Source organism: Columba livia, chromosome 2, assembly GCF_036013475.1.
Source record: "Columba livia isolate bColLiv1 breed racing homer chromosome 2, bColLiv1.pat.W.v2, whole genome shotgun sequence".
In the NCBI taxonomy this organism is placed as follows: Eukaryota; Metazoa; Chordata; class Aves; order Columbiformes; family Columbidae; genus Columba; species Columba livia.
Window position 1 is genome coordinate 72,718,785 of NC_088603.1, and position 21,336 is coordinate 72,740,120.

Below are 21,336 nucleotides of genomic sequence, written 5' to 3' on the forward strand. Positions count from 1 at the left end.
AGATGTTTTTCTGTATCTGTTTCCAAAGAACGGTGAGAAAAATAGTAGATTGTAAAATGCAGTTTGAGTTTTCATTTGCAGTGGTGTTTCTTAATTAACATAATTACATTCCTAGGACCTTTCCCAAGGGTCTCTAGGAGCTGTCTGAGTGTACTGTATGCTGAATTGCTTTCTACTTCTGTTTCTCAGGAGAGCTTGCTTGGTACCTTCTCACTGAAGAGTCCCCTTTGTTTATGCAACTTGTGCAGCCTTTCTGAGCAGGACCTGTCACCAGCTGTATTCATCTCAGTCAGTACTGCCGTGTTCCCTACTCCTCGGGACTAAGGCTCATCCAGTCCCATGCTGAGCCGATGGAGCTCACTAATCCAGCAAAAAACCCCAAGCAACAAAAAAAAAGCAGTTCATTCTTTTAGTAGGTTGGCTTTCTGTCAGGTTACCAAGTTGGATGGGCTCACCTCAGAACCAAATACCAGACTGGTTGTGCTGGTCTGAAGGAGACAGAGGGAGGATTTGTGCCTACCAGGGCGGGTGGCAAAATTGCAGCAGCTCCTCTTCACTCACATTGGCTTAAACTTGTCGCCCCGCCTGATGCCCTCAGTTCCTTTGTGCCAGCTTGGGTCAATAAAGATCCATAAGGTACAGCAACCATTTCACTTGCTGGTTTGCTTTTCATCTCCCACTCTGTCTTCAGATAGTGCTTCTATTAGATTAAAGTTGTCAAGTTTTATGACAATAGCCAGCTGTTCTCTGCCACTGGCATTTCAAGCTGTGCCATCAAATGATCCATGATTGGTTTTGGTGTTTGTGCTGACTGCAGTGCAGATACACACCATTAGAGTAGCTGATCAGCTGGCTAGTCTATTCATCAGGGAGAAGATCTTTGGAGTAGTGCTCTTTAAAAAAACAACAGATATATTTCTGAATAAACAAGTTATTTTCCTAGCATGTGTATATTTACTACATATTGCTACACACATAACTGTACTTCCAAAAGAGCTCAGTTGTTTGTAGACTTGCAGCAGTATCACAGCCCCAACGTTAGTACTGGCTTTGAGTTCATACTCAGTTCAGAAACTCTTCAAGTGTAGAGAGTATTGAGGTTTGGAATTGACACAGCTCACAACTGTTTTTTCATGTAAAAAGCTGTTTAAAAAAAATAAAATAAAACCCAAAACTGCCAGTTTGTGTATATCTTAACTTAACACTTTTTACATAATTTTGAAAGAATTTGAGTGCTGGCAAAATGTTCCCCTGGCACCTCTCAATGGGGAAGAAAGGAAGTTTTATAGTCATGATAGTATTGATTTTGAGCTTTAAGTTCAGCTTGTCCGTTTTTTAAGTGACATTGAATCGCAGTGTAACCTTAGTAAAAAGAAGTATGAGGATATAGACCTAGTCTTTGAAGTCTGTTTAGAGAATACTAGAGATGGATTGATTTAGCTATGGAATTAAGGTTGTGTTAAGGCTTATGTAAAATAACTTCATTTGAGTGTTAACATTCATAAAGGTTTAAAGAAATTGTAATAGGAGAAAAAACATGTAACTTTCTGACTATAGATAAAAGCTGATCTGGTGGTGTTTTCTAACTATGTTTGTTTCTCAACAACTGTTGGGTGTAATCAGAGGAAGAGAGAGAAAATGGAATAATTAAAACACCATATGTACAAAAAACAATGGTCTGTAGGTGTTATACTGAACAAGAATTTGTTTTAGTCCCATCTATCCTTTTTGTGTGGATAGCTTTTACTTATTTGTATTGCATTTTGAAAGACGTGTACCCAGTAATGGATACTTGCTGTTTGTTGTTGTTGTTTTTTCTTTTAAGCTAAAAATATGTATATATATCTGTAAGGTCTTTGTATCTTTTGGAAACACTTCCTTTATTGCAGAAAATATTGTATGTTTCTGCACAGTTTAACCCTACAAATGCCTATGGGGTGATTTGAAATCCATCTATTATCAAGCAACAAAATTACACTACATTTAATGATTTAGGTTTGCTTCTTTTCTAGAAGAAATAAGCAGCTTCCCCTTCAAATCTTGTTAGGACAGCAGCTGCAGATGAGAATGAGCTTCCATATTTAATACATTCTATTAAGTTCACACATACAAACACACACTCGCTCCCTCACGCCACCCCAGTGTCACATTATAGGTGAACAGGCCCTAATTAAAAGCGTGCACCATCTGCCGGTGTGTGGCAGCGGGGTGGCACTCCATAACCATCCTGGTGCTTCTGATTGAAATGTATTATTTATGAGCTCAAAGAGAAAATATGTCACTTGGCTGGTTGGAGGCTGCATTAGGAGCTGGATAGCACCATCTAATGGTACAGAGTGCCCCTGGCTCTTCATCTTCCCTCTTCTTCCTCTCCCCTCCTTAGTCTCCTCCCCCAATATTTTCATTTTACTACATAGTCTTTGGAGTATTTTTATGATTGTGTTTCAGACAATTTTGTGTCTCGTGTTTCACTTTTATACAAGACTGAACACGATTATTGAAATATTATACTAGTTGGGGCGTTTGCAGCAGCCTTTTTTTAATTTCTAGTGCCGCACACAGTGTTTTACTTTCTACAGTAAAAATTTACTGATGTGAAGTAGTGGTGGAGACATTATCAAGATAGCTGAGCAGGATCAGTTTACTGCCATTCCTCCTTCCCCTCCCAAGCACGCATTTAATGAAACTATCTACTGCTCAGTCTGAAAAGTTTATTTTAATATTGAAATTTGCCTTATTTTTTTATTGAGCAGTACACTACAGGCTGCATAAAGGATCTTTACTGCGTTTAAAAGAAAGGAGAGAGATTTGGAGATATAGCTGCTGCCTTGGACCTTCCTCTCTGAAAGCAGAGATCTTCCTACTTGCAGAGATGGTGTTCTGTTATTGCCTTTTAGTGGGAAAATGGATGAGGAGGTGTTGAACGGAGGGATGATATCTAGGAGAGGTTAGTGGTGAGAGGGAAGGAGCCCTTTTTGTTATGTTTAGTCCATCAGCCTGCCTTTGTTGACTGCTAGATGACAAAGTCAGAACTTGAATGACCTACGAGGTATTTAGTGGTTAGCTCAATGACCTTTAGAGCGTGCAGAATAAGAGTAGTCACACTGATTCAAAATAATTTGGGGGGTGATTTTTTGGTTCTTAGGCTTTTTGTTATGTTCATGAGCTTTGTGGTATCCATGCCGGGCATCCAACATTATGTTTACAGAAACAGCAAGCAATAAGGATTGGACTGATATGTGAAATATGAAATTTTTCTACAATAGCTTTCAGTAAAACCACTTCTTTTTAATTAAAGAATCTGGTCACTCATGGAAGACAAGACTCTGAATAGAAAGAGACATGTATACAACTGGGCAAAATATGTGTGTTTATGTATATTTATTTTTTAAAATAAGCATGTCAAAAACTGTGACATATCTACAAATACATGTCTTCTTATTGTTTGTGTTTAGAACGTATGCTGTCAGAAGGATAAGAGATGCCTTCAGAGAAAACAAGCATATAAAGGATTCTGAAAAAATAGAAGAACTAGTGAATAAAGCCAAAGCAAACCTAGAGGTTATTCATCGGCAGGTATGTTTATTTCTCTCATTTTATCTAAGAGTTGTATACTCCTCAGTTCACTACACTATAAATGGAAAAAATAAGTCTGTGCTCAAAACATCTCTGGATAAACAGTAGTTTTTGTGTGTCTGAGTTTGAGAGGGTGGGAAACATCCATTTATCCATGATGATTGCAACAGGGATTAGGAATGTTTGTTCCATTAACCGGAACAGGCTTTGCTATCGAAAGTTTATATGCTCTTCTGTTACCTTTTCTCCTGTTTGTTTTACTACCTCTTCATGTTGCTTCTCTGTTCTGCCCTAATTTTCCCGTGACTTATTTCAATTCCTTTCCTCATGCTTTCCTCCTTCCATTGTAGGTTTAGAAGAGTGGCTGTGACGCTTGCTCCAAATCTTGTCTCTGCATTTGTTTTTCCCCACCTCCAGATACAGTTTTAGAACAGGAGCAGAACAAGAAAATCCTAAAGTGAATTAAGTAAATGCTGGCTGAATGTGTCCAAGCACAAGGTGATAGATTTTTCCTTGGAGAAAGTTGAGTCAGTGGCAATATTTTTCTCTGACCTTGTCTGGGTAGCTTTTATAGCATCTCTCTTCCTTCCACTGGATACCATGTTATTTAGACATGAATTATACTTTGTTGAACTTCAGATACTTTATTACTTCTCACACACACCCACTGTCTATCTACAGTGACTGCTGGAAATTTGAAGAAAGTGAGCTTCTACACCTGAACTCTCTAAGGGCACTTGCAATGCAATGTTGCTCCTTGCAGAATCTGAATTAACTGACACCAGTCAGAGCTCAGTAGTACTTTTATTAAATATCAAATGAATGTGTGCACCTGTTCCTCCATGGTCTGTTTTAAGATTAATCTTTTAACAACCAGCAGGTCAGTTAACTGTATTCTTATTTCAGTAGGAAGCTTGGCCCTTTGATTTGTCAATTAAGTATGAATATTTTGGTGTGAATTAAAGTATTTATTTGGAACTTCTCTCAGGAACAGGTGTTGTTTTGTGCTGCCATAGCTATCTTTTTTTAAATCAAACGCTGCTATTTTTGTATTTTAAAAGTGTTTCTTGAAGAAGCAATTTGGGTTGGATTGATTCAATGCAACTATATTTAAAAGTTGTGGTGTTTTATTTCATACCTGTAGGTGCTGAATAGCATTTTCATTTATTCTTTTTGAAGTTTTATCTTGAAGAGCCTTGATGTCCAGTGTTCTCCAGGGAAATATTAGAGCCTGGAGAAGACAATGAAGGAGGGGGTGCCACAGGAGAAGAGTCAGAGATCACTCAGATCTAGGCTAGTAGTTAGTTTATGGAGTTCTAATCAGTAAATTTAGGCATGTAAAATATTTAATAAGTACAGATGGATTGACAGTCAATACTACACTTAAAGCTACTTTGGAATACAAAGATTATTGCTTAAGCTTACTATACATATCTTAAATATTGTGTGCATGCAAAAAAAATGGCACTTACCAACCCACTGATGCCTGTTGTCAGGTAAGGGATCTCTCAGCCTTGTGGTGTGACCTTAAGAGACATTCCCATGCAAGGGACAATCACCACCACGCAGGCAGCTGCTATATGGGAAAACTCAACAGACCCTGATGGCTGCAGGTGTTTATAATGTGAAGTGGTTGATTTGTCATCAGATTTCCTGCTGTGTTAATGCAGTTTCAGCCACTTATCAGCCCAGTCTCCAGCCAAACTGGGGGTTTCTGAGGTTTGGTGCAGGGTTTTCACTGGTAGCCTCACACAATAGGATTAACTTAAGTTGTGTTGACTTGCTGTGCATCTGCCTGGACTTAAGTTCAGTTAATTCAAACAGGAGGATGGCATCCGTCACAGGGGGTGGCAAAATGCATAGATCATATTCTGCCACTTAAAGAAATTCTGCATCAAAGAAGAAACAGTTTGTGGATGTGGGATCTCCCACAGTGAAATGCTACAGAAAATCTCTTCTAGATTGTGCCTAAGAAAAATTCCTGTCAGCATGTCAGAAAATACTCTGTGATGGTTGTACGTACGAATGTAAACTTTATACCTTTGATAAATCAGGAAAATTTTGGTGAGGCTACCACAGTATCACAGAATGTTAGGGATTGGAAGGGACCTCAAAAGATCATCTAGTCCGATCCCCCTGCTGGAGCAGGAACGCCTACGTGAGGTCGCACAGGAACATGTCCAGGTGGGTTTTGAATGTCTCCAGAGAAGGAGACTCCACAACCTCCCTGGGCAGCCTGTTCCAGTGCTCTGTCACCCTCACTGAGAAGAAGTTTTTTCTCAAATTTAAGTGGAACCTCTTTGTGTTCCAGCTTGATCCCATTACCCCTTGTCCTATCATTGTAACTGTTTCGCTGTGAAATGGGTGACTGAACTATACTAAATTTATTTTTGTTTTAAAATTTCTTGACTAGGACCTACTTGGCACATTTTTATAATAGCAAGTACTTCCTTTTTCTAAAAAGATAAATATTGGAAAAATAGCAACACTGTCTTAGAAGTAAGCTTGTCATCCGGACTGTTAAAAACCTTAGCATCCAAATTCATATTAATATTTACTTGCTGTCAAATTTCATCACAATCTGTGGAAAAAAAATCATTCTTGCTCCCCATTTAATTGAAAATCTGAGTAATGAAGTCATCTGACATTATTAAGACTTTATATGTAAAACTAACCAAGCATTAGTATACAGTGCTTTTCTTTTTAAATGCAGGAGCACTGAAGCAAACATGAGATCTAGCATACAATTTTTGCTAAGTTTGGGGTTTATTATGACATAGCCCATCTTGGTATTGCTGACTTTTTCATAGCGTCTTGATAGAAATTAACTAATATCCCACTTTGCTGACAATTTTTTGTTACTCTAAAATCAAATTTATATTCACTTTACATTCTAATTTATGGTTTAGTCATCAAAGTGACCATTGAAGTGTAAGGTTCATAAATAACTATTTGAATCAGCTTAGTGGGAAATGTGAAATAGTGACAGATTACTGTCATTTTGTTCATGTCAGTCACTGTACCATTTGCTTGAATGTTATAGAAGCAGCTTTATAAAGCTGAAAAGCATGGGGGAACATTAATCTCTGCCTTAGTTCTCCTCTGCTTGTTATTGGTTTCAATTTAAAAGCGGTCTGGCTATAGGAAGGAACAACTCTGATTCTTTTCTCAACACTGTGAAGATTTTTTGTGTGTGTTTACTGGGTAAGCAGCACAATTTCTGATGTCTTCCCTGTAAAGAATGGTGTTGTGATAAATACATTGTCATGAGTAAGTTTGAAATAGAAAGTTTTGAGGGTAAGTCCTGAGGTCCTTTGAGGATTATCGTAACAGCAGTTCCCCAGCTATACTACTACAAGTTCATTTGTGAGTTTTCATTGCTAATGGAATACGTTAGGAGAATTTGCCCTGAAATGTTACTGCTCAAGCCGAGATTCAAGATTTATAAAAGCCACTTTGAATATGGGATAATACTGACTGTTTTGAAGTGTTTCCTAGGTTTTTTTTGTCATGCAGTCTCTTAAGTTTTGAACTGAAAATATGAAAGTGAAATTCAAAAGCTATTAGACCTGTTTGCTTTGATTAAATCCCTGTTTTAATTTATAGGACATCTCATTCTTACATATTCCTCCACAGTACTGTCTAGACCCTTAGTTTTAGATCGTCGCTGGAAACCACCAGTCATCTTGTTGCTCAGCTAAGGATTATTTTGTTTTTTCTGGCAGCTCTGAAGGCTTTAGTATCAATTGAGCTGGTTTTGACATCATACAACTGCAGTACTCTTCAGTCAAACAGTTTTGATATTTCACAGCTTTTGTTTGCCCCTTTAAATAGTCCAAACTGATGAGAATGGTGGTTTGCACAAAGCTTTAGCAGGGAGACTAGAGATGCACGGTGAGCAATGAGGCAGTCAGGACGTGTGGATCTGCTTCCTTTACAGCTGACTGCTCATCAGCATTTTCTAAGGGAACAGAAGAACTTCTCTTGTTCTTTTGAGTTTGAGTTGTTCTACCTGAGGCTCGACCTCTCTTAATCTTCCCTTCAGATGTGAAAAAGAATGAAGGAATGTGGTTTTGAAGTATGAGAACTCTACTAAAAAGGCTCCACCGATAATGATAAATATTGAGTACTTGCAGCATGTTGTAAGTACATTCTAATCCTTGCAGTAGTCATTGATTTTAACTCCATTTCTTTTAATGAAGTATGTCATGACTACGCCTTGATTAAGGTGTGTGTCATACTTAGTGTGAGATTTCGGTCTCATATTTTTGTGTTTCTCCACATTTGCATTTCTGGTGAAAATTATCAGTATAGTCTTGTTTTGAAATTTGTGTAAAATAAGAACAGTTGGACTGTTGTTCTGGATCTACTCTTCTAGCAAGCCAAGTTGCCAGTGCAGCTGTATGTAATCAAGTACTGCACTTTCTTGAGGCATTCATTATCAGTATCTCGTTTTAGCAATATCATAGATTCAAATAACAGTTGAATGGAAGTGGAAATGAGACTGAATGAATTAACTAATACAGCACTCATATTATTATGAACTGTTACTAATATATCCACAGCATAAGGAAACATATTTGTGTTTATCAAAATAGTATAAATATTTAAGCATGCTTAATAATTATTAGTAAGGCAAGCATTTTCAATTATAGTGACTCTGAAAAACAAAAGGCAGAAGTACCTTAGTTTACTGTACTTGCTTTCAGTTTTATTGCTCATCCTTTGTGGCTTTATCAGCAAATACTCCCATTGTTTTCCATAGTTCAGCTCTAGTAATCTTGTGATTGATTTATAGCAATAGCATGTAAATTAGTAAATACCAAGGTGTATGTGTTTCTGGACTGAAAGCATATTCTTGAGCATTTAGGGGACTGGTACCAATTTACACAGTTGTGAGCAATATTGAGAACTTCCTTGAGACAGTAAATTCCCATCTTCAAGAAACATTCTGTGTATCTGAACATACCTGTATTTATACTACAAAGCGATGTAGGCTGGATGCTCTTAGCATAATTTTCATAATTTTCATTATGAAAATTGTTAGGAGTATTAGTTTCAGGGTACAAGTCATACCTCTGTCTAATTTTTATGATTATGTAAGAAAGTTGCAAAATACTGTGAAATGCATTCAGTTATGTTATCACTATTTTTGAAGCCAAGAAGAAAGAACAGCTGGACAAGCTCTTTAGGTGCTCTCAGTACCGGGTACGGCACCTGCACTGCTGTTCAGGAATGCACATGATATTGGCAAGTCATGTTTTCCTGCTGGCAGCCAGTTATGTTGGAACTACAATATGATTTCCTTTCACCAAGTTTGTCACTGCAAGGAAGTTTTAAAATCACAAATTAATTTACTTCTTTTCTTGAGAGGCTCCTTGAATTATATATATATATATATATATTTTATTTTTTTTTTCAGCTTCACAGTGGCAATACCTCTTTTTATACAAAAGTTTGTAGAGTTATAGTTCTTATCTAAGAAGAATGTCATTAGAAGTTTGATGCTTTAATACTAGTGTCATATATTTCTATTTGTTATAGTTGTATCTACATGTTTCAACCAGGATAGAGCCAAGATTATGCACAGAGAGAAGTATTGCTACCTCTCGAGCCATTCAGATTTTTAAAGCAAGTGTAGATGCAGGAAAGAGCTTTCAAATGCCTCATGCACAGAAGAGCAGGAGGTGATCAAACAATAAAAAAAGGTGATATTAAACCAGTTTTATCAACTGCATGATATCAGTTTTTGAAGGCAATCAAGCATCTATTACTAGTAAATACTTGCAATGGCATCTGGAATTTAGTGAATGGTTGATATGAGCCTCTTGACCTCCTCTTACCTATTGCAATACTGGTGGATGGTTTTTAATTGCTTTAGCAGATCCTGAGTTCTCACTTGATTGGTTCCCTACATATATTTACCAAAATTATCTTGGAAGTCTGTGGCAAAGCCAAACACTGAATGTAAACCAGATTACTTTGTTTTTTTGAAGGCATTGGGAGGATTTTTCTCTGGATTTTTTTTTTTTCATTTTAAAGCTCTTTGGAGTGATATTTTTAGATAATTTTATTCCTCAAGGTCATTTAAATCCTATTTATTATGTTCAAGTTGCACTTTTACAGCGTTTTGTAAATATAACTCAGGAAATATGTATTTATATATTCTTTCATAACAGTAGCCTACAAGGAAGAATATGATTAAGGAAGAAACAGAAATCCTTAACATACCGTACATTTCAGTGCTTTTTGACTTGGAAAGAGACAGAGATGCAGGAGGAGGAAGATATAGCATGAGATGGATAATACCTGTCTTTTAGTAAACAAGAGAAAGCTTGAAATTGAAGTTGAAATGGGGAGGCATTAAATTCAGAGCTATACTGGTTTTGTATTCCAGTATGTGAGTAAATGCATTTCATGTCCAGTAAATATCCATAAGGTTGGGGGCGAAGGGAGGAGGAACAAAGTAAGGAAAATGCAATATAGTGACTTTGGAAAAGGTTTGGTAAATTTGAGCAGAAACCCAGATGAATCAGAACTTGGCCCTTCATTGGACTTGTTAGCACTGAGGTCCACTTTGGGTAGACTTTTCAAATAGATTTTTCATCTTGGCATGTTGATATGCAATATTGTAACAGATGCCAAGAGCCCAGAGCTGTCATATCAGCTTAATTTCTAGCCTCAGAATACGCAGGACATAAAACAGACATTTTCCCCATGTGCAGCTGGCCTGGCTCTCCAGGTTACACCTGTGTGAGTCTCCAGAGCAGTGTTACTCCTTAAGCTTTCATTTAACTCTCCTGGTGGAGAGCGAGGTTGTATTTTCACAAGTGATCTGCTGCTGCTTGCCCTGCTGACTGAATTACAAGTGTCAGTTTCTGCCCACAATATTAAATACTGAAGTAGACCCTGCATTGAAACTACCCTTTAGTCTACAAGCAAAGGCTTTGTCTTTCTGATCTAAGAGCCCTTGTGTAAAACACAGGATTTGATGTATGCAGTAACGTTTCCTAAAAAAATAAAGGCTGTTGAGTGCTGGCAGCTGCTTTTAAAACACTTTAATTATCTGTCATAAAGAGCTGTCATTATTTTTGTTACATGTTTTTAGTGGCTAGTCCAGTGAGGCTGGAGCCTTATCATAAATAATAAGTAGTTATATAATGCATCCAGAGCATCTGACGCTATGCACAGAGGAGGACTGTCTGAAGGACGGGAGAAGGACTTACTTTCTAGTGAGCAATTTGGCATGGCAGTATGTCACATCCAATCAAGTAAATGCTAGGTGTAAACTTCCACATGGAAAAGAGTAAGTTTATCAGCCTGGCTGGTCAGTAGCTTCTTGAAACAGTGGGTGGCACTGATTGAACCAGTCTGTGCTGAAGAAAGCTCCAGAAGCAAGGAAATCTCAAGTTTTCAGGGAGATGTGTTCATCTGCCACTTGACCATTCGTGCTTTCTGCTTTCCTGTGGTTGGTAATTCAAGGACTTCTGGCCAGTGTGTAAATAAATATGGTTCATAGGGGTGAATGTTGCAACAGAACTTCGAGGTGGCCTCTTCCAAATGAGGTGAATAACAGCAAGTGCACGTGTGTCCTAGTACTAATATAAAATATTGCCAAGAGATGGAAGGTAGAAATAAGTGCTGGTAATTTTGATCACAGCTCAGGTTACTTCTGCCATGTTTCTAATCTGACTCTGTGATCTTGAGCTGATATCTGCCAATCCAGTTTGTTTTGATGCCTGAAGATTTAGTATCTAGCATTAACATATATTAACGTTTTAGTAACTTGTTGTCTTTCTTGCTGCATGGTGTCTGCTGCAGAGTAGAACATTTGTGAAGGATTGCTTTTACTGAATAGGAAAAAGAGAAGTATGGCAGTTTAGTGTGTTATTTAAGAAACATATAACTCTGTGAAAGCCTTGCACCTGTCTTGTGACTTACGTTCATGTCAGAACATAGATCTCTCCTGACTGTCCCTTTTCAGTGGTGTTATCGTGGGGTAAACCAGTTTCAAGTACAGCTAGACCGTGAGGAAATGAAAGAGATTGCTGATTTGAGGACTTCTGAAAAAAAGTAAGAGACAACAGGGCTGTTATGACAGCAGTGACCTCTGTTTTGATTTCCCACAGTTTGTTGGTTGCTTTTTAATCTGTTGTTCTTTTATTTCACTTTCCTTGCTGAGAAAACTTCCCTTCCTGGTTTTGTGCTGCTTGTTGAAAGGAGACGTGTCAGGTTCAATGGCACCGTGGCCGAGCAGGCACGCTTCCACCCAGGAGGAGCTTTGGCACGTTTGTCTGGTGCCTCAGATTCCCAGGAATGTGTTCTGCTGCCCTTGAACTGCAGTCTGTAATTCAGGATGACGATGGTGGTGTTGACGCCATCGCTATCTGACAAGTCACCTAGTCCTGTAGCTGTGGTACAATGGGGTTTTTTAATGACGTTTTCTCCCCCCATGCTCAGTCATCAGTCTCTCAGCATATTACAGCTATCATTTTTCCCTTACAACTAACAAAGGGAAGAGGGAGCATTTTAGCACCTCTTTGAGGAACTTGCATCCTTTTCTGGCCTTTCAGATGGCCATGCTTCTCCCCTCAGCACATTGAAAATACAGTATGTAAAATCTTCCCCTGCCATTCTAAATCCGATGCCATTTTGTTTCTTCCACAGATAGTTTGTCAAGTCTAAAGAATTTATTCTCATCTTCATTTTCAGCATAAGGCCAGCCTTCAAAGAGCTCTATTCGTTCTATGTGCTTCATGAATCTGGCTTCACGAGTTCTTTTTATTTCCCCATCTTCTTACCTTCATGCTGCTTCTGTTGGTTCAATCACTAAAATTTTTCCCTTATCCCAATTGCAAAGGTGCCAGTTGTTTTCTTATTCTAAAATTGCTTGTCAAAACAAAACTTAAGAACCCTACCAATGCTAACTGTCATTTCATAAAAATCTGTAGAAAAAAAAAGTTACTTCAAAAAAGAAAAAAGAAATAAGAAACCTTCTCCATGGTCCCCTGTGTCTGGTGTCTGCCACTAATACTATTGGACTGAATTTGCAGCCAGGTAAATTCACAGTGATCTAGTTTTATTTTGACAATAAACATGAACATATGTGCGGCCTTTATTTAAACTTCTTTCAAGCAAACAAGCTTTATCATTGACATGTTGTGTTTCAATTTTATCTTTTTTTGCAGTAATTTGGATTCTGTCTGATGTCTCTGTAGTAGGCTGCTTTATTTGAGGGAAATGCGTTTGATCCATGAAGTTGTGAGGAAGGCCAAGCTTGAGGGAAGAAAGTTGCTAGACTCCAATGTCAGCATGTCTGATTCAGCCCTTGGAAGTTTCAGCAGGGAAAACTTTTCTAGACAAGAGTGTAGAGAGAAGTTTAATTAGTGTTTACGCAGTCTCCTTGGTACTGGTGCATTGCTGCTGTCTTTAGCTCTGTGCTTTCTGAGGTGAGCCTGGGTTTTTTTTGGCCATTAAAAGCTATAGCCGCAGTACCCTTCATCTTGGTGACAGGCATTATGCCAGTACATTAATTCTGAAGGCAACTAAAAAGAAGAAGGAAAAAAGGAGCCCAAACTCTCCCAGTCACATTTAAATACAAATTGACTGATTCCTGTTGTTATTCTCTCGGGCACGTCAGATGGTTGCTCCCCCGCTTCAAGGTATGGGCTGCGGGAATGTCCTTCCTAGGCTGTTTGCTTTGCAGGAATTGAACCGTTACTAAGCAGAGTTTCGAGTTCACCTTTATGATTTGGGCACCTGTAGAATGTACATAAATACATTCTCTGAAACAAAGATCTGCTGTGAACCTTGCAAGCAAGGTCTTGTCCCTCACCTTGGAACTTACAAATATTGCCGTGTAGTGGCTAAGTAATATGTTCATGGTCTTTCTCCTGTGAGCATAATTCACTTGCTGAGTGGTTGCTTTGGTAATTTTTAATCGTATTTTCATCCAAGTGTATGGTTAATGAGAGCATTATGTGACCTAATCCCTTATCCTGTCACGTTAATACAGATCTTGCTTGTAATTCTCTTGGTTTTGTTGTTGACCCGATGTTTTGGTTACGTGTTCAAATGATCTTAGTTTTAATTGAAAGTACTTTTCGTTTCATAGCAGTCTAATTTGCACATTTGTCAGTAGTGAATACTTATTGGGGGAGGGTGAGTACTCTCTAACTGCTTGTGCCAGTATACCTCTGGGAGGTTAATCAATCTTGTGCTTTTTAATTGACATCAATAATGTGTTTACATTTATCAATATTTCTTAATTGTCAGGTTATAACAGCAGAACTTCAATAATAAATCATGTCAATGGTTAGCTTCATACATTAGATTTTTAAGAGTCTCCTTAAGCAGTTTGACATGTTGTAAATTGCTTGTAAGAGATTTGTATGTATGCTTATGGGGGAAGTAGAAATTGCTATGCGAAGTCGTGCTGTAGAATAATACATTGACAGTAAAATACCTTTGCCACATGTATGGTATGCTTTAAGGCTAAAAACAAAACAAAAAAAAAAGTAAATCTTTTCAAAGTGCGAGTTTTGTACCAAATAGTGTTGCATGCCAGTACACTCACATTTGTTGTGCCATCCCAGGGGACTTGTCAGAGCTGGGACTGTTTCCCTTCTCTCAGCTGTACAAGCGAGACAGAGGACAGAGAGAATCACTAGCACTGCTCCTTTACAGAAGTAGCAGCGACCTCTGGGTCACCCCGATTTTAACTGTGCATTTCACCACATGCCTGTCTCTAAGATACCGAGGTGGAAATGAAGGAGGCTACTTCTGTTTAAATGTAAGCACATGTTTAAAGACTTTTGTGCTTAGGGAACTAATTGCCCAGGTTCCCAAAATACGCTCACAGCAGGAATTAAAGTGTGGTATTCCAAGCCTTACAACACTGCCTGTCTCAGTAGGTATCCCTTTATCATCTACCTTGCTCTCTTCTCTGTCCTCTTTAGATCCAAGAGACAGTAGACTGGAGAAGAAAATCTGCTGAGACAAAAGGCTGGCAGAATGCTGACCACAGTGTTTGTGTCTGTCTTACCATGCTTTATGGGCCACACCAAAGGCAATATTCTTACATTAAAAACCATGCCTAATAGCAGTGAAGAAAGACTTAATAGTTAATGCTGTTATTTTCTAGTTAAGTGTCAGCCAGCATGAACACCAGGATAGGAAAAGAGAGAAGTAGGGAAGCAGCTATTTGTGGGGTTTGCAATTTTACTTGTTTTTTTAACTGAGGTCCTAAAGGTGAACCGCAGTTTTTCAAGTAAACATACATATACATACAAAAAATTGGATAAGTCTTTCATTTTGTTAAACTCAAATATGATATAAAATTAATTATTTTAATATCTTACTGTGTAGGACCTAATTTTACAATGCTACTTGTAGAAGGAACTGTTGATGAAATTAGTTATCTGAAATGCTGTAGAATTAAATGGTATTTTACATACAGTTAGAGGTACACCATTTGTTTTGGTTGAAAGTGAGATAAGAAAAATAAATGCTTATTTTCGGAAAGAACAACAGGTGAGGAGCTGGAAGAGCTGAAGAATGAATATGACTAACCTCTAATCAGCTGAAACAGTAGGAAAAGAATATTTACATATCTGATGATAACAAAGCCCCTTTATCAAGGGGTGAGTAAAAAATTCACCAGGGTCTCAGTCCTAGGGAAAAAAAGGGCTGGTTTAAACATCCGAATCTTGATGAAGGTAACAAAGTTCCTTGTCTTTTGAGCAATTCAAAATCAGACATTTTTTTTTGAAGGAGACAAGACTGATAAGACACAGCTATCTAACAGACGAAATTACAGTGGTTACCACATCAAATCACATTAAAGCAAAAGAGGTGTAATCAATTTCTTTGTGAAGGGTAAAGCAATTCAGAAGACAAAACCATCAACACTTTCTTTAGCATAGCAGATTAAATACATTCATGTTACATGTAAAGGGCTTTGCAGTAGAGTGCTTGTGTGAATAAGCTGTGTTTAGTTTCAAAAGCAGGTACCTGGGGTGCCGCTGGTACGACACGTCAGCCCAGACACTGCCATGCAGGTTCTGAGCTAGAGATCGTTTGTCTCTATGTCTGGAAGGGGACGTTGGGTTGGCGTATGAATGCATGAGCACGAGTCTTTAAGAACTGGTGACCTTTCAGTGGCATTCAAATTGTATTTGCCCTTTTGACTTCAAACCTGCCAAGATACCTGAGATGTAGATGAAGCTAAATTTAGTTTGGCTGATAGCATGAAGAACATAAAATCTTGTGTGAGTTAAGTTCAGAAAAGAGTATTTTCATGCGCTATCCTCCAAAAATGTATTTAATTCCAGCATAGCCTGAATGGCAGGTTAAACTATTAATAGTTCAATTGCCAGGTTTTCCAGTACTTTTGAGGAAGACTGAAATTGCTGCAAAGAGGTCATCAGGTAGGTTATGATTTAAAACCTAAGTGAGCCTGGTACAGGAAACTTGTCTTTTAACCTTCCTCAGGCATCCTACCTCAAGTGAATACTGAGGCTACTGAGAAAGTAAGGAGTGTAATGAATACCCGTAATGTATATCCTCATAGGCTGAACAGAGAGGATGGCTCTTTTGTTCAGAGGGTACCTGGGCAGATTGATGGCAAGGGTCTGGACTTGTGTTCACACATTTGTGCTGACTACTGTAGTCACTTAACAGCCCAAGGTACTCTGGAAGTCACTAGAATGTAAACTCCAAAATTACATAAGCATTCAAGAACATGATCTTTCTCCCTCTAATGCAGTTTCATATTTGAAATAAATCAATGTAGTATAAAAGTAGAACTTGTAGTGTTTTTCCTCTTTTGGTAAAGTACAGGCCATCTGTGTTTCTATTCCTTTCCTAAATCTTCAGCTAAAAGAAAAGTAACTTCATGTAGCTATCCTGCTAATCTGTGGGCAATACTTCCTTCCAGGAGTAATGCACAAGCTCCACAGTGCACTTAATATTTTTCACGAGTGTTTAGCATGTGTGTCACCTGTTGTAATGCTGAAAGCTCTGGGTAGGGGCATGGTGGGGCTTGAAGTACCCAGTAACCATGGCCACCCATGTGCTTGCCATCATACAAAGAGCCTTTGAATCACAGCTGGACAGATTTCAGTGATGGTACTTCTGATTTCAAAGGTTTGCAGTGATGTAGAGTTAAGAATTTGTATTTTAAAAATGCTACACAGTTTTTACCATTCTGTGCAAGTCAGTAGTGAGTTCATACCTGACTCTCCTGTCATGATGACAGTTAATCTGGAAGTAGGGCAGATAATTCAGTGAAGATCAGGTTATATGTTTTGTATATCCATGTAAGGTGGTAAAATTCGGCTGTGTAGCACATCGGTTTCCTCAGTGCTGCTTGATCTTGGTTTTCATTTTCAACTTTTCATTTAAGTAAGATTGGAGTTCTCTATTTGACTTGCTGGCTAAGGCTTTTTAAAATGTAAATAGCAGTCTTGTACCTCTAATACAGAGTGCTGCAAAGCTGAGAGAAGGAGAGTGTGACCTATTCTTACAAAAGAAAACAAAACTGAGAAAGGGTGGAACATAAGAACAGAGAGATCCAGGGTTTCCCACCGTATAGTAATGGATATGACCTTTAATATTGAGTCCTTTGGATCAAATTTAAGTTGGCATTAAAATTTTCTAATAAATTCCCTGCTGAATCTCAGAGGTTTTTTTCCTCAGATTTAATTCAATAAGGTCACAATAAAGCAAGTGCTGTCTGTGCTATTGTAATTGCACTCAGCAGGCTGATAATGTTATTGCAGAGAAGTGCCAGCTACTGTGCTTTTATTTCTTTCTTCAAGCACTCTTCTTCCTACGTGTTTGCTCCCCTTGCTCTCAGGTCTACCTTAAGTAGGAAGTGAAGCTATTTTAAATGCCATTTGCTTCTCATTTTAACATTTTTTTGTAGTAATGCTTTCCTGAGTCTCTTCAACAACGGGAATTAAAGTGTAGCCTGTCTTATTGCAGAATAATTGGGGCCTTGTGTTTCCTTTCCTTAATTCTTATCCAACTTTTAAGCATTAGGTTCAGCCTCTAAGTTCCTAAAAGTTGACATCCCTAAACGTGCAATGTTTAGTTCACTTTGGCTTGGTACTTTCAGAGTTATTGAATAGACGTACAGCCAAAGGAGTTCATCTTAGGCTTGTGGGGAGAGACACTGAATACCCACTGTCCTGTGTTTCATAAAAAAATGACAAATTGCAGCTCATCACAGTAAGACATATGTATTTGAGGTCCTGCACTTATAGATTAATACCACAGCTTCTTTTGCAATGTGACTTTCAGAACAGCATTGCTAATGTGGTGTTCCTTGTATGAATGAAAAATTTATGCCTAGCATGCTACCGATAGATCTGTTACTACTGTATTAGAAGTAGATCAGTACAGTAAATAAATGCCAATGCAGAGTTCTGTGATCACGGTTCTCTGTGTAATTCTGTGAGAGACTCGCTCAGTGCAGCTTCAGTATCAACGCTGCATTAGCTGTAGACTAAGTTTCTAGACGCAACTTTCTCCTTTTCCCAGTCAGACCTGCTATCTAAAATGTCAGGTTTCTGTTTGTAGTGGTGGCATGTTAGGAGCTGTTGTGCATCGTGACTGGTCCTTTTTAACAAATGAAGAAGTACTTTAAAACATTGTAATTAGGTCACACAATTAGTATTTCAGAGTGATGATGAACCAGTCTTTTAGTTGTGGGGCTAGATATGTTTTTCTTGATTGTGGGCTCAAAGTAATAATTCATGTTCCTCTACCTCAGCATAACCGAGAGCTCAGGCCTTTGCAGTTTCAAAGCACCAGCCTGGCCATAACTGAATGCTACTGCCTGGTATCAATCTCTGGCTTCCCACAGCCAAACCAGCTTCACACTTACCCATCTTCACCTTCCTGGTCCATCATCTTCAACTTGTGCTCTGTCTTTCCTTGGGGCCCAGGATTTCTTGCTTAAAGTGTCATGCACAGAGTATTTTTTTGTGTATCTCCAGCCATATGCAGACGTTTACAGTTCTCTGCCCATGGCATTCATCGCTGCCAAACAAGCCAGTTTCTGTACAGAAGAAAATTACTGGCATGGATATTCAGCTGCTTATTTGCATACTCAGTTAACATATGTACAGTGGGATATGTCCTCTTGCACACATGCAATTGACTGGAAATGAGGAGCAACAAAAGATGTTTTATAAAGGCAATTCCAGTTCTGAAATGCATGCAGCTGTATTTTGCCCACCTTCAGCCTCCACGGCAAACAGAACTGGTCAGGGCTGCCCCACAGCATGCGGGCAGTTTTGATATTGCATAATGTTGCTTGCATGCCTGTGCAAAGTCTGCTTCAGTAATTAAAAAACAACAGATTATGATCTTCAGTCATAACATTTCACCCACTTTCTTATTGCTCATCATTTCTTCCTTTCTTTTTTCTAATTGCTCGATTGTTCGTGATGTCTACTCTTAGCCATGGGTCATATGATACTGGCAGGATATATACTGCAGTGCCAACACACTTGATGAACTTCAGTGATAAAAACCATCACTTCTCCAGTGTGTGGAGTTTATCCCAGCAAACAGGCAGGCATGTGGAGGGAGGTCACTTCTGATCAATAACAGCTCATTGCTTTTTACTTACAACATACAGATTTTAATTTATATGTCCTGCTGCTGCCAGAGGGAACTAATTTCCGGCAGCAGAGATGCAATATAGCTATTTTAAAGCAGAATAGTCCTGAGATGAAATGATGTTACTGACCTGAAACACTTCAAAAAAAGCTTGATTCTGAAGCCTGCTGTGGTTTGAGCTCACAGTTTCTGAGCTGGGTTAACGTTGCTCTGAATCATTGTGAGACATGATTGGATTGTTGCTTTGTAAATTAAATAATGAACCGTTTGTGTGTCAGAGTTCCTACTATAATTAGTACTTAGATTGTGCTTTGAAAAGATCAGAGTCTACATCACATGATGGTAGGATCTGTAATTTGTTTTCCAAACTTGACTTTCAGACATAGAGACATGAAGTCTTCCAAAATCCAGATTTGATTTGTAATACTTTGTGTATTAACTGTAGAAATATGTATGAATAATCAGATAGCCTTTGGGTAGCATCATTTTTTTTTCAACTAAACCAATAATCTGGATTGAGTTATTTAGAGAAAAGCTCCTGTGGTTGAGATGATCTCTGCCTTAGTTCTCCTGTAGATCTCAGCTGTGAAATAGTCATATGTTTCTTTGAAGAATTTGGTAAAGCGGTAAAAATAAAACCTAGCATTCTTGCCAGTTCTTGGCGATATATGTGTCTGAGTTGCTATTAGCCTGAAGCTTCTACACTGCTCTATGAATTGTAATAGCACTTGTGAATCTGCTTTCAGATATGTCAAATGGTATATATTTAGCACTTATTAGCCTAGATACAACATTTTAAAACTCTGCCATTCTTGCAAAAAATTTCAACTCCACATAACGATTTTACCCTAGCTACTATCATCACACATCAAACTACACAGAGTGGGATATGGGATATCCCAATGTGTGATATGGATGCCATAGTTAAGCAAACTCACTGAAGTTAACATCTGGGGTTTTTTTAAATATGGAGACAGAAATTTAGCGCCTTTTTTAATTTCTAGGCAGACTGTCATTGTGGTAATAGAAAGTTTTCTCTCTTTTCATTGCACAGAAAGCATTGAGTAGATTTGAATATGGTATTAGAAAGACTTGGTGTTTCAACCTGACCTTTTAACCTGTGATATTGTTACACTTATTTATAAATGTTCCTCTCTTCACTACTCTCTCTCTTAAGAATTGATGTTGAACATCAATGTTGAACAGCTCGTTACTGTGAACCCATCAGATTGGATGCAGTCCCATCTAAAATTTTTGGAAGAACTGAGACCTTCATCTCCTGATTTAACACGAAGAATATTTTAGTGCCATTTCTTCCGTGTAATAATGGGGGTATTTCAGATTTCTATTTGTTTTCTCTATTATAGCATTGTATGAGCGTGGCAGTTGGTGGAAATCACATCGAGGGAGACAATGTAAATTTCATGTCACTGAGATCCGTTTAAGCAATATCTGTTCTGGAAATAATCCTATGCTAAAAGAATCAGTTGCAGATTTGAAAATGCTAGGACTTTGGGCAAATCTGGGAAGACTACCAAGTCCTGCATCATATGATCAACTGGACTTTCACCTTTGGTGTCATGGCACAATTGTTAATCTCAGGATCAACTGGAAGATAAAATGCAAACAAAGCTGTAAACATTTCATGTGCTTTTTGTGCACTCAGTGTTCGTCATGAAGAAAACAGCACATCGAGGTTTTACCTCCACTGGAGCTGCCCTTGCAATGCTGCTCTTACCTTAAACAGCTCTGGGTAGTCTGTCCTTATTTAGGTACTGTGCTGTGCTTTCCATTCTTTTGGGTGCTCCATGTATGTGCTCATCCACCTCCAGATGATTTTAAACTTTAATCTTAAACGTTATTATCCTTCAATCCAAGTTTTTAAAGATAAAAAGGTAGAAGAGAAGCTTGGGGTTGAAAGGAGGTTTCTGTAAGAGGCAGGGAGGGCACTAAGTCCTGAAATATGAAGCCACATTTGCCCTGATCCAACTGGCTGTTCTGCCAGTCTGTGTCTCTTGGTCACATTTGTATTTGGTTTGGATCAAGCGAGGTAGCAGCACGCTTCAAGTGCCAAAAAAATCCTGAAGAGAAGGAGTTGATGACATTTCTTGCATTAATGTTCCTGTTCTC

General features: G+C 38.3%; 1 protein-coding gene across 3 annotated transcripts in view; it reads left to right on the plus strand.

Annotated features, from left to right (window-relative positions):
* Nucleotides 1-21,336, plus strand: part of LYRM4 (LYR motif containing 4) — a 90,843-nt gene that overhangs the window by 18,706 nt on the left and 50,801 nt on the right. For all 3 annotated transcript variants that reach the window (XR_010470293.1, XR_010470292.1, XM_065052489.1), the window contains exon 2: nucleotides 3,456-3,576. Coding sequence is in view for 1 of the 3 variants with exons in the window: in XM_065052489.1 (XP_064908561.1) it covers nucleotides 3,456-3,576 (121 nt within the window). In the remaining 2 variants the exon portion in view is untranslated. The remainder of the gene's footprint in view (nucleotides 1-3,455; nucleotides 3,577-21,336) is intronic.